Source organism: Monodon monoceros, unplaced genomic scaffold (genome assembly GCF_005190385.1).
Source record: "Monodon monoceros isolate NGI ecotype Baffin Bay Population unplaced genomic scaffold, NGI_Narwhal_1 Super_Scaffold_8, whole genome shotgun sequence".
Lineage (NCBI taxonomy): Eukaryota > Metazoa > Chordata > Mammalia > Artiodactyla > Monodontidae > Monodon > Monodon monoceros.
The window spans coordinates 58,681,668-58,695,853 of record NW_021703785.1 but is presented as its reverse complement, the minus strand read 5'-3'; the positions used below and the strand labels follow the sequence as shown (position 1 = coordinate 58,695,853).

Genomic DNA, 14,186 nt, shown 5'->3' with positions numbered 1-14,186 from the left:
AGTCCTGAATGTTATATATACCCCCAAACTAATAAAATGCCTTAAAAAATAGAAAAAAACAAAACTCAGCAGTGAGTATAATCTTTACTTCTAAAGCATTTGGATTCTCAGTACTAAAATGAAACTCTGGTATCAGTTAAATACAGAACATAAGAGAAAATCTGTTTTAAAGCTCTGTTCCTTAATTCAGTATTTTTTGTAGAATACTAGGGGATAATCAAACTTAATAGATGGGATAATCACAAGGGGATATAAACTACCAAAAGCAATATCCCAGGTTTGTTGCTGGGATATTCATTTTCTTCTTTTTTTCCTTTCTCTTCTACCTTCAATGTTAGGATAACAATTTGCCTCAGTATTACTTAGGAAGTGACTGCTGCCTGGTCCACCTCATTCTCAAAAAGTCTTCAGTAAGAGATTTTCACTGCCAGCACAGAACTGAAAGTTATCACTGGACCCTTGTTAAAATATGCTCATGGTTCTGAGTTAGTAATTATCTAATGAGTCATGAATAGACAAAGAAAGTTATTTTAAGAAAGCCAATATATCATCTGTTTGCTTCTTCTGGTAGCATATCAAGTTAAAGATCTAAAAAAGGAAAGAATGCAGAGTATAAAGCTTACTTTATGGCTGGGAACCTAAATGGTCATGTAGCCAAGCCCAGACTCATATTTAGAGATTGGTACAAACACTGGCCTCAGAGCAGAAGACCTGGCCTGCTAGCTAGGATGGGTGACCTTGAATAAGTCATCTGCTTCTCTAAGACCACAGGTTTTCATTTTTAAAATGAGAAGATCTGTCTAAATAACCTCTAACACCCCTTCTCCTACTTTAACAAAAATCTATGGTTTTATCCATCCATCCATCCATCCATCCATCAATCCATGCATCTGTCTATCTGTCCAGCCATTTGACTCAGTCCCTTCTCTTCTTTTGTTAAAGCCAATCAAAGACACTGATAGCTGGTAAACTCAGATGTCAAGGGCAAGTCTACCACTCCCAGAATGGCAGGAGCCAGCTATTATCCATATGTACAACGTACTGTAAGGTGGATTTCTGCGAGTCGAAGATTGCCTGAATTACCAACAGGCCGCCGTTCCTAGTTCTTTTCTTTTTTTTTTTTTTTTTAATGATGAAACTCCGATGTTTTGGAGTTGTATACTGGAACAGGGGAACACTGAATTGGAGCTTAAAGTCAGAATAATGTCTGTCCTACCATTTCAGAAAGTTAATTGTATTAGATAGCTGTTTTTATTCAACTACACATATAAAAATAAGAGGACACTACGCTGTAAAAAAGCAAAAAATTTACCTTAATAACCTAAAAGAAAAAACTGCCAATTGAACAAAGTTTCATCTAAAATCAAAATATTGAGACCTACAGTAGGACCTATGCTTCTTGAGAGTAAGATGCAAACAGATACAGCTCATTGGAAATCCTTGTGCCACACGAACAGTACAACAAGAAGGTTATGAGTGTGGGCTTAAGAGTCAGGCAAGCTCCATTAGTAGCTCAGCTCTACCATTTACTAGCTGTGTGACTTTGGACACAGCCTCAGGACTCTCACTGTAAAATGAGACTTAGATGGAGGGTCAGATGGGCTAATGTGTGCACACTGGCAGCTTAGTAAAAGGCTTGGCACACAACACACCCTCAATAAATGATAGCCAGGGTTTTTAGGGCTGTTATTACTGTTAGCGCAAAAAATATATTTCTTGAATGAATGATTTAAGTATCAATTAGTGAAAGAAGTGAACTACGGCAGAAGTACTACTTGGTTCTGAAATAAAATGCACGCCTGCCACAAGATCTATGAGAACACATCGGCGAGAATGTGAAGCTTCTGAGACATTAAGATTTTAAAATCATAAGACTGGCATTTACTCTGGTCAGCAACTTACTCCAGACAAAAATAATTTCTGATGAAATGATTTACTTACCTTCCTTGTCACTGGAAACCGGGTCACCAGAGAAAAATGCAGTAGACTGTACCCGGGCACCGACATTTACATTATTGGTTTTTAACGCTGCCATAGTCTGATTAACCTATGAAATAAACGAAAGGGGAATATCAGGGTATTTTCAACTAACTTTAGAAACCCCATGACTTTCCAGACAGTCCTCAATCCAGTTAAGATCCAGGAAGAAGTAGTTGAGGATCTAGAAATACCTTCACCAGATATCACAAGATGAGAGATAGCTGCACATTTGAAGAAAGGTGAAGGGTAGTAACAGCACTACGGGATGAGCTCAGTACATGGACTTCCTAAGGCCTACACAATATGAGAGCACTGACTCTGGAGGCAGGCTGCTTGGGTTTGCTCTGTGACCATGGGCTAGTTACTTAACCTCTCTGTGCCTCTATCTATGAGAGGGGGATAAAGATAGTACCTATCTCATAGTACTGTTGTGAGGATTAAATGAGTTAATGTATGTTAAGCTCTTAGTACAGAAAATGGCACAAAGCTTATATGTAATGATTTTCTAAATAGAATAAATAATATAAATTTCTCACTTCCTAGGAATTTAAGAAAGGAAACACAATCAATAAACATAAACCTCACTTTGCTATTTTGTGTCATTATCATTTGCTAAGAGCAAAAACAAAACGCCAAGTTTCTGCTCAGTACTTCTCATTCTTCACCTACACAGAATTCTACTAATGCAAATACTACTTACCATTAAAGCAAATGAAAAATGAAACATGGGTACTTTTCAAATCTTTTCACCACTCTGTACATAAGAACCTGATTAATTCTGCAAGGTTCATTTCTATGTTCCCAAGTTCCCAATGTGCTCAGTAACATGATATTACAAACATGTTTTTCACATACAAGATAGAAGAGAATCTTAGGAATCAGTACTAGAACTGGTATCCACTGAACTTACAAAAACTTTGTCATCCATAGATCTGGTCTGGCGAGATTCTTTATCACGGTGAAAGTATGCAATATCCTTAGACCAGTAGCTTTTTTGTTTTTTCCTTTACTATACCCATAATAAGAAATACACAGCAACCCAATACCCCAAAACATATATAAGTACGTTTCATACAGTCATACTTAATACTTGCCCATAGTCTGTGCTATCTTTTAATACATCCTATCCTATTCTATCCCATTCCATTCTAAGAGAAATACTGATTGTGATCCACTAAATCGATTTGAAAAACACTGCCCAAGACCTTATATTGGTCTAATTCTTAGGATCACTAAGATACAGGGTTTGCCTGGAAGATGACCCCTCTTCAGCATCCAGACACTAAGCCTGAATCCCATCTGCCTGGTCCCCTGTGGGTCATGTGTGAGCAACGTCGACCTCTGAGATGCCTACAGGACTGACGGCATCAAGTGCACGTAGCCCTGGTATCACTTGGCTTGAAAGACTCAAGTCTACACCAACAAATAGCAAGAACTTCTTCATTCTCACTGGTGAGGACCACAGGGAAATGGGGATGCACAAAGGAACACATCAAGCTAAAAAAATACATGAATTAGGGAGAATGAAAAGCCAAAGATTCTTCTCCCACTTGGAGGTCTTTGTACAGCTTCTCTCTTGCAGTTGATGTTCAAGATGGTCTTTGGGGTCAGGCTTACTACCTTCTCTAAATATGTTTAAAAAGGAGCATTAAACTCTTTCTGCCACAAGGCATTGGAGAGGTACCGTACCTTTTTTTCCAGCCATTTTAATGTCTTCTCTTTGCTGTACTTGTAATATTTCTTCTTGTCTATTTCTGGATTAAATTAAAAGAAAAAAAAAGACAGTGCAGTGGATTAAACAAAAAATAAACTCGTAAGTTTATATCATATACAAGATAACAGTTTTAAAATATTTCAGGGAATTCCCTGTCAGTCCAGTGGTTAGGACTCTGCTTTTACTGCCAGGGCCTGGGTTCAATCTCTAGTTGGTGAACTAAGGTCCCATAAGCCGTGAGGCGTGGTCAAAAAAAAAAAAAGTCCTAATATTTTACATTTTTGGAAAACTCAATTTATAACCCTGGGAACATACTTGAGACATTAAAAAAAGTCCCTAAACAGAACTGGGATACCTCAGATCTCAACCAACTATTAAATGAGTGGAAATTTAAGAAAATTATCAAATTATACAAACTGTCCTTATCACAAGGAGAAATTTTTTTCTCTTCTTTTTATTGTATCTACGAGATGGTGGATGTTAACTAAATCTACTGATAGTCATTTCAAAATATATGTAAATCAAACCATCATTTTGTACAACTTAAACCTACACAGTAATATATGTCAATTATTTCTCAATAAAACTGAAAACAATTCTACAGATAAATCTAGAGGAAAGGTAATTTTTTAATTGAAGTATAACTGACATACAATATTATATTAAGTTTCAGGTGTAGTGATTTGATATTTATACACATTCTGAAATGGTCACCACAATAAATCTAGTCATCGTCTCAAAAGGTAATTTTTAAAACTCAGCAAATTAACATACCGAGCAATCTTAATTTTTCTGAATAATTTTAAGCTCACCTCAATGCTTTCAATGAAAGACTCCTTCTGTAAAATAAAACCGGAAATCCCAAGAAAGAAAATTGAAGCTAAATGCAGGTGCCTATGAAGTTCATTGCATTCATTCAGGAAAAGAATCTTGTTAACTATTTAGTGCTGTTCTGGTGGGATTAGTGGAGAAAGAAGAAAAGATATATCTATCTTTCAATGTATTACCAATATAGCCATAGCTATTTCAGGGGAATTTAGAGTTATGATAGGCTCAATCTGGCCCTTTATGGAGATAAAAGTCTCATCTCATATAAATTATACTTCCTCTCCTCACAATCCAGCTAGCTTTATGTAATCTAACCGCTTAATGTCATACATGGTATATGATATTAAGCCATTATTTCCTTGGTAACACTTCATTCACAGGGTTTCTTGCTTTCTGTGCAGTCAGCAGACGCAGCTCTTCCACTCCGGCCTCCCGCCTCCATGCAGGAGTTACCTTCGTGACCACTGGAATTCCCACGGCCAGATACAAACTTGCCACATGTGACTCTGCTTGAATTACATAGAATGACGCTTTCTCTTTCCTCATGATCATGGTGGGAAACGGAAACTGCTTGTTCAGGGGTGGTTTTCAGCAATCTGTTAAACTGCTTGAAGTTTCACTGAACGGTTGGTATGGGGAAGGGCTGGCCTGAGCTCTTGCACATTTCCTCCCCATTTCAGCCTGTGGTCGTCAACACTGTGGGCAATAGGAGGTGGATGGAGTGGGTGCTGGACCTTTGCACCCATCTCCTCAGGACACGTCACTGGACTAATGAAAATGAGGGACCCACTTCTGGCATTGCCAGAAGTTTGAGAATTCCAAGGCGCAATGCCTGCTCTCCTGGAGCCAGGACGGCTTGGCAAACCGCGTGCTGTGGAACCAAGGCAGATGAGGCTAGACTCAGCCTCCCTGGAGGTGATATAATATTTCTTTGTACAAAAACAGGGAGAATTCTAAGAGCATACAGCAATCACTTAGTACATGTATGCTGCTGAATGAGTCTCAGACGTTCTGATCATTGCCTGAGACAATCTTGATAGAAGCTCAGTGGTCAGGTCTCTCCCAGGAATCCCACCTTGACTCTGCCACTCACTTGTCTCTTGTCTCTACCTCCAAATTTCCTGAAAGGACATTCTACAACCTGCCATAGCTTTCCTCCCTCTCGTTCACTCTCTGAGCCCCTTGCAGGCCCCTTCTTTCCCTCTGGAAATGCTGGTTCAGAAGAAGTGGAGACCAGGCTATGAGCCGTACTGCTGGGGCTCCTACACCCCCAGCGCACGATGTCACCTCAGGAAGTCACCTATTGAATGAGGTGATGGCACAACATCTGGCACACATCAAATACTTAGTATTAGTTATGAAAAAATTAAATTATAACTTGTTAATGATAATAACATCAGAGTCTAATGCATAGTCAGGCCTGTGCTAAGTTCTTCATACACAGTTTCTCACTGAATGCTCAGAATGAATCCCAGGTAAAAACTACTATTTGTCCCCATATTAAAAAATTAGGTTTGAGTGAAGTTAAATAAATTGTCCAAAGTCACTGAGCTGGTAAACAGGAGCACTGGATTCCTTCCCAATCTGACTTCAAAGCCGTGCATCTGGTGCTCATTTTACTGAGATCAATTAGTCCTCACCCCACTCAGTACTTCCGCCCCTATTCCTTATGGGAAAAGACTCTCCACCATGGACCTACACAACCTTTCTCTTGGTCGTTCTGCATCTCTAATGGCTTTTCCTCTGACTCTTTTCCGGCTCCACTGCCTCCTCCTTGGACGCCAACTTGTATCTCTCTCTGGGCATGACTTCATCCTGTCTTAGCAAGACTAAACCCATCCAGGAAGCCCAGAGCCCCGAGCTGAGGCTCTGTGTGTCATCTTCCTCCCAAATCACCTTCCTGGTCACCCAGGCTTGAGTCACTCCTGCCTTGCTTCCCACTGGATTCCGTGGGAGACAGGAAGGAGCCAACATTATCTTGTAGAGAACAACGAGGGAGGAAGAATCAAAACAAACGAACAAAAAAACCCCAAAACAAACTGTGTCTGAAATCAGGAGGCTTAGCTTCTTGTGCTGGATCAGTTCTACTTCATTTTTTTAAAAAAACAACTGTATTTCGGAATAATGTTCGTATGATTAACACACCCATTTTTGGTGTACAATTTGAGGAGTATGGCCAAATGTCTACATACAGTCATGTAACCACCAGCCCAAGAAGTTCCCCTGAGCTTACAGTCAATTCTCTCACCCCTATCCAGACCTCAGGCAACCACTGATCTGCTATGATTACAGAATTGTTTTTGCTTTATTCTAGAACATCATAAGAATGGAATCATACAGTAAGTACTTTTTTGTGACCCTCTTCTTTTGCTCAACATAATTTCTGTGAGATTCTTCCATTTTGCTGCAGCTAGCAATAGCTCTTTCCTTTGTATTATGGAGTAGTATCCTGTGTATGGATATCCCATGTTTTGTATACCCACTCACCTACTGAAGGGCATTTAGGTTGTTTCCAGTTTTGGACTATTTTGAAAAAGTTGCTCTGCACATTCTTGCACAAATCTTTGTATGGACATATGTCTTCATAACTCTTGGGCAAATACCTAGGAGTAGCATTACTGAGTCGTAAGAAATTGTCAAGTGGTTTGACCATTTTATGCTTCCACTAGCCAGGTAGGTGAGTTCCCGTTGTTCCATAACTTACTGGTAGTGTCTGTCTGTTTTATTTTAGCAACTCTGGTGGATATCAGTGATATTTCCCTGTGATTTTAATTTACATTTTTCTGGTGACTAATGATATTGAACATCTTTTCATGTGCCTTATTCATAAATCTTCTTTTGTGAAGTCTGTTCAAACCTTTTGCTGATTTTTCTACAGGGCCGGATATCATCTTATTATTGTGTTAAAAGAGTTCCTTTTACATTTATATATATCTTTTATCAGATATATGTCATATAAATATTTTCTTCCAACTGTGGCTTGTCTTCTTTTCTTAATAGTATCTTTCAAAGACCAGAAGATATTAAGTTTAATGACATGTAATTTATAATTTTTTTGTATGGTTAGTAGTTTTTGTGTCCTATGAAATCTTTGCCAATCCTCAAGGTCACAAAGGTTTTCTTCTATGGCTTCTTCCAGAAATTCAATAGTTTTCATTTTTGCATTTAAATTATTGATCCATTTCAAGTTAATTTTTCTGTATGACTCTGAGGTGAGAGTTAATGTTAACTGTTTTTCATATGGATATCCAATTTTTCCTGGTTATTTGTTGAAAAGATTATCCTTTCTCCCATTAAATTATCTTGGCACTGTTGGAAAAAAAAAACAATTGGCTACATAAATGTGGGTCCACTTCTGTTCTATTTGGTTCCATTTATCTATCTATTTAACCTTATACCAATGCCATAATTTCTTTATCATTGTAGCTTTACAGTAAGTCTTGAAATCAGGTTGTGTAAGTTCTCCAACTTTGTTCTTCTTTTTCAAAATTGTTTTGGCTACTGTAGATCCTTTGCACTGTCATATAAATTCTAGAATCAGCTTCTCAATTTCTACCAAAAAAAAAAGCCTGATAGACATTCCATTAACTCTATAGATTACTTTGGAGAGAATGGACATCTTAACAATATTAAGTCTTCTAATTCATGAACATGGTATATCTCTCTACTTATTTAATTCTTTAATTTCTCTGCAATGTCTTGTAATGTTCAGTGTACTGGTCTTGCATATTTTACGTTTCATTTATCCTTACAACTTCATGATTTTTTATATTATAAATGGTGTGCTTTTATTACACTGTCCAATTGTTCACTGCTAATATACAGAAATAGAATTTTTCTATATTGACCTTATATCCTGAGAACTTACTAGTTCTAGTGATTTTTTTTTTTTTTTTTGGTAAATTCTTTGGAGCTTTTTACATACACGACCATACTGTTTATGAAAAAAAGATAGTTTCACTATTTACTTTCTGATATGCATAGCTTTTATTTATTTATTTATTGGCATGTGGGATCTTAGTTCCCTGACTAGGGATTGAACCCAGGCCCCTGCAGTGGAAGCATGGAGTCTTAACCACTGGACTGCCAGGGAAGTCCAAATTTTTTTCTTATCTTATTGCAAATGCTAGGATTTCCGCTAGCAGGATGAGGAGTTGATATCCTTATCTTGTACCAATCTTAGGGGAGAAGTGTGTTCAGTCTTTTACAAGTATGATATCGCTTGTAAAAGTAATGAAGTATGATATTAGCTTATGTTTGTCATGGATGTCCTTTACCAGAAGGAGGAAGCTCCTTCCTATCTCTAATTTGCTGAGAATTTATATTATGACTGAATTTTGTCAAATGTTTTTTTCTGCATCTATTGGGATGATCACAGTTTTTCTTTTGTAATGTATAAATATGGTGACTCATACTGATTGATTTTCTAATGTTCAACCAACTCTGCATTCTTATGATAAACCTCACCTGGTTATAATGTACTATCCTTTTTACATAGTTAATTTGCAAATATTTTTAAAGGATTTTTCCATCTATGATCATAAGGGATACTAGATTAGTTTTCTTTTTGTAATAACTTCGATTTTGGTATTGGGGCCATTCCAGTTTCATAAAATTAGTTGGGAAATATGCCTTCTTCATTTAATTTCTAAAAGAATTTGACTAAGTATCATTATTTCTTTGAGTATTATTTTTTTCTTAAAGTATGGTAGAATTCACCAGTGAAGCCAGCTGGGCCTGGAGTTTTTTTCCTAGGAAGTTTTTAAATTACAAATTTATTTCTAACTAAACATTCCCCTGGACAAGACGATCACTAAGAAGTACCAAGCTTGAATATCCCAAAATACTATATAAGGATGAAGTGCATAAACTACTGTTTAATTTTAAAATTTACACATTTTGATAAGCAAAGTGGTTTAAAATATTCACGAAGGCCACAGATTACCCACAATTATGAAAAATACCATAACATGTTCTATTGTGTCCTAAATTTAATATTTGCGAGTTTGTGAGTTAGATGACATGTGCACGTGCTGGAAAGGTTTCTTTCCCTAATGTGTCTGGTGCCTATAAAACTGGTCTCAAACATCTGGAAAGATTGGGTTTACAAAATAAAGATGGAATAAAAAGGAGTCCACAATTAAATAACATGTTCAGCAATTGGGTAATCAGTTCACAAACTTGAATTTCCCTGATGTATTGTTGAACAAACTGCCTGGAGCAGATTTTCACATCTACTTTCTGAATGTTTTCCATAACTGAGAAACTCACATGGTCTCTTTTTTTCTTTCCTGCCTCCTGGGGATAGAAACTTGGCAACTGTGCTTGGGGTATTTTAATCAGGTAAGTTTTCCTGGCTCTTCCTGTTAATCACAATGAACAGCACAGCATAGCTTTTGCTTGCAATATGAAACAGAGTATTATACTCAAGATGAAGTTCATAACCCTTTATTAGTCCTTTCCCCTGTCATCTCTCCACTGAATGGGAGCTTTTTTGGCAAGAAGCATGCTGAGCCCCAGAGCTAGCAAACTGAGACACATCGTTTCCTTCACTAATAAAGCAGGCAGTGCTAACTAACTAAGATCACCACCATCATCATTCAGGATGCAAACAACTGTGGCTGGGTTTATTCGGCAGGGAGAAGGAAAGGTTCTCATAAACCTAGCAGGCTTAACGAGATCTTTAATGCCACAGACTTTTGAGACAGCATCTGGAGTCCAATATCAAAATAGCTGACTGGGGAATTTGAGCATTTCAGGTTTTTACTCTCTCTGCACAGTGCCTGTGGGGAGGATGGAAGTGAAAAAACATCAACTTTCCTCTTTATCTCTGCTCCCTGTCACGGGTAGTACCTGACCACTCTTTAGCAGTCTTCTTTGTTTCTTAGTTAAAAACCCTAGCAATGAAATAAAGAGAATGGAACCAAATACTAACTTAAAAATACACAAAAATATAATTCAAACAAGCAGCCAGGACCCAAGGCAATCACTAAAAGAGGATGCCTGGAAAACAGAACGCTCACTGCCAGGATGAGAACTGTCTTTTCCTTAAGGTGTAGAAGTTCCCACTGTCTCCTTTCCTGTCTCTCTCTTTGTCTCACAAAGAGACATTATTAATGGGATATACAAGACTAACAAAAAATTAAGTTTCTATTTTTACATGAGACAACACCTAAAAACTCTAACAGAGTCTCCTGGAAGTGTTACACAGTTGTAAGAAGGAAGAGGAAGAGTTGCCGTCAGACAGACATGGGTTCAAACCTTGATTTTACCACTTCAAGTTCTATGAGGTTAGTCAATGTGCTTATTAAACTCTTTGAGCTTCAATTTCCTCATTTGTAAAAATTCTGGTTCTACTAACAATGAAAGGGAATTACTGCAAGAATTCAATAACATACGTAAAACAACAAGCACAGAGATGATATATAATAATTTGTCAATATATGGTAGACATTTTTATTATTATCTGATTATCCCCATTCTCCTACTTAAACCACTTGACTCTGTATTAATCACTGGACCATCAAACAAATGTGCATTGGTCACTTACTGTATACCTAGTACTTAAGCATCAGCAAAGAATTTAAAGTTTCTAGTTCACAAGCCTTAATGGTACAAACATTTATTGAGCACTTACTCTACACCCAGCACTCTCTGGGCACTGATTTACTTGTATGATTTCATTTAATTCCTAAAGCATCTCTTTGTGGTAGATAGTAGATACTATTAACTGCAATTCTTAAATAATGTTCATATGCTGTAATTTAGAGATCTCAACACTCTAAAGGCAAGAGAAGGAAAGCTTTATTTTATGATTTAGAACAACTTTGCAGAGTACTAATTAAAACATATGGCAGAATATGAGGGATACTCTTAACCCTTCATCTTACAGATCAAGGATGCTGAAAAGTTTGAATGATTTGCTCAAAACCATGTAGCAAATACATTCTTAATTTTTCTTGTAGGCTATCAAATCCTGTGATCAGATTACCAGATTGTTCCTAAAGAAATTCTTTCCCTGAAAGAGATATGAAGCAAAAATAACAAAACATTAACACTGGTTGATTTTGCAGTTGGAGACAAATATTTGTAGCTTTTTCCCGAGTTTTTCTGTACCTTTAAATTTTCTGATTAAAAAGACTGCCTCCCTTGCCCATGTACTTTCATTTTCAAAGCAGTTATATCATCAACCTTTATACATGCCAGGTTTCTAAAAACCCTAGGCCTCAAATTTTTCTTTCTTTCTTTTTTAATGATAGTAAGGCAAAACAAAGTAATTTAGGTTAAATTTCACAGGTAAAAGATGTATGCAATTCTCTAGAAGTCTTGGCAGTTTCTTCATAATTTAATTCTTCCCCTAATGAACTACATTCTGTAAATCTTAAAATAATGGAAGGTTCAAAAACAAAACAAAACAAAAAAATTTTTTTTCTGCCCGTGCTGCACAGCTTCCGGGATCTTAGTTCCCCAACCAGGGACTGAACCTGCACCCTCGGCAGTGAAAGCACGGAATCCTAACCACTGGACCGGCAGGGAATTCCCCCCCAATTTTTTAAAAACAAGAAATAATAAGATCTCTAATGCCTCAACCTTCAAAAAGGCCTCTTCATCAAAACAGAAGCAATTCCACATCACTTGCTTCACCCCTTGACACAGAACACAAATATGTGAAATATTTTTCTTCATGTCATTTCTGTATACAAGGACAGCATACTAAGACAGACATCATTTCCCACAAAGATCCAAAGAGAAACACACAGTAGCTTGAAGTTTACAACTGGTTATTTAGAGCTGGTCAAACAAGACAAGTATAGGGCATTCACTTTCTATTACAGCAGAACTTACAAAAGTTAGGCGATGTTGAGAAGTGAAAGAGATTAGGACAGGAGTTCAGATAATGATTCAACAGACGGTCAGGGGGTCAGTGAGCAAGGAGGAAGGAATGGAAGTGAGGGAAGCTCCTGCTTTGGAACACAGGCTGTACACTAACAAATGACAATGCTTTAATACTATTTCTGAATTTGGGCTGTTGGGTTTTGGTTTCAGGCAACTGTTCTTATACAGCTATTGGAAGATTTTTGGCTAATGAGTTAATCGTGTTGTCAGCTTCCATTAACCTGGCAAAATGAAAATGACTTGTAATTTTTCCTCACTGCTTTAGCTTTCAGAAATGGCTATGAGCTACTTCATTTGTCACCCACAAAAATATTACTGTCTCCTGCCAAGATCAGCACCAGGGAGTGTCATTAATAGCGCTGCTTTGATAAAAACCTGGGCACCACATACCCCTCAGGCTCAAAACAGAGGTCTGTGTCTGGCCAAGTGTGAATTTAGTAGACCCTTCGAATGTGAAATGCAATGAATGAGGTTTTCCCTTTTTCCACCGTAAGCTTACGCTTCTTGGAGTCACCACTTTCTTGGTCCTAGAAGAACTACCATAGTTGGCCAAACCATCTAGAACCCCAAATAACCATAATTCATCAGCCTGCTGTTTCGGTTCTCACACTGTGTTTCCGTATTAACTCTAAAACTACTTGGATGATTTTTGGAGACACTGATGCTAAGTCTGAATGCTATTACAAACCTGTCAAAACACATTCACACACTGCCTCACTTCCTCCTCTCAAAATTCAAATGAATGGCTACAACTCATCTCTGTCACCCCCAGCCTGCTCCTCGCACCCGTGTCCCCTGTCTCCAGGGGGCCATCTCTATCCATCCTGTGGGTCAAGGCACAAACCCAGAAGCCATCCTTGATTCCTCCTTCTCTTGACCATCATCCAGTCAACACACGAGGCTGCTACTTCCTTCTGGTTCCACCTCCTAAGCTCAGGTGACCATCACCTCCTGCCTGGACCACAGCAGCAGCCTCTGGGGACCAGACCTTAGCTTCTCCACACAATAGCACTGCCCTACTTAAAACTTTGCTGACACTCCACTACCATTAGGTCAAGTCCAGACATGTATAAGGCCCTTCACCACCTGAACCCTTGTGCAGCACTCTCCCCTGTTCTTTCCTTACTAACCTAAACGTATCACTGAACTTCTTGGATCTTGCTAAGCATGACAAACTTTTCCATACATCCATGCTGCTACTCTGACTTAGCCTCCACTTAGAGGTTATCTCCCACAGGAAAGCAACACAATACCCCCCTACCCGCACTTCCCACCCTACCTAGGCCGGGTTATAAACCTGTCCTGTGCGTCCCCACAAAACCCCGAGTTCACGTCCCTTATTCCCTACTGTCATTGCCCTACTTGTCATTTGTCTCCATCAGAGTAGAAGCAAAGTGAGGCAAAGGATAATATTTTATTTATAACTATCCCTAGAGCCTGGCTCTAGTGCTCAACATATGCTTCTTAGTAGGTGCTCAATAAATGTTTCTTGAATCAATAAAGGCACAGATTTTATTCAATTTTACAAATGAGAAACCCGAGGCAGAAAGCAGTCGAGGCACTTACCTAAAGTCACAGCCTAGTTGAAAGAAGAGCTGAGACTAAAGCCTGAGCCTCGTGAATCCTGGCCCTGCAGGAGACAGGCCACCATATTTCACTGGTTCAAATTCGCAGACTGAACAAGCCAGTGCAATAGAGGATGAATATTGACAAGTGGAAGCGAATCTGAACGACAGCTTCCCCTATGACCCACACAGAATAAGCATCA

The 14,186-nt window shown here is 38.2% G+C and overlaps 1 protein-coding gene across 9 annotated transcripts in view; it reads right to left on the bottom strand.

Annotated features, from left to right (window-relative positions):
- The window catches only part of RNASEH2B (ribonuclease H2 subunit B), a 95,963-nt gene that overhangs the window by 46,888 nt on the left and 34,889 nt on the right, over positions 1–14,186 (bottom strand). For all 9 annotated transcript variants that reach the window (XR_003791765.1, XM_029210452.1, XM_029210453.1 and 6 more), the window contains 2 exons: positions 3,670–3,734; positions 1,942–2,047 (listed from right to left, as the gene is read on the bottom strand). Coding sequence is in view for 8 of the 9 variants with exons in the window: in XM_029210452.1 (XP_029066285.1) it covers positions 1,942–2,047; positions 3,670–3,734 (171 nt within the window). In the remaining variant the exon portion in view is untranslated. The remainder of the gene's footprint in view (positions 1–1,941; positions 2,048–3,669; positions 3,735–14,186) is intronic.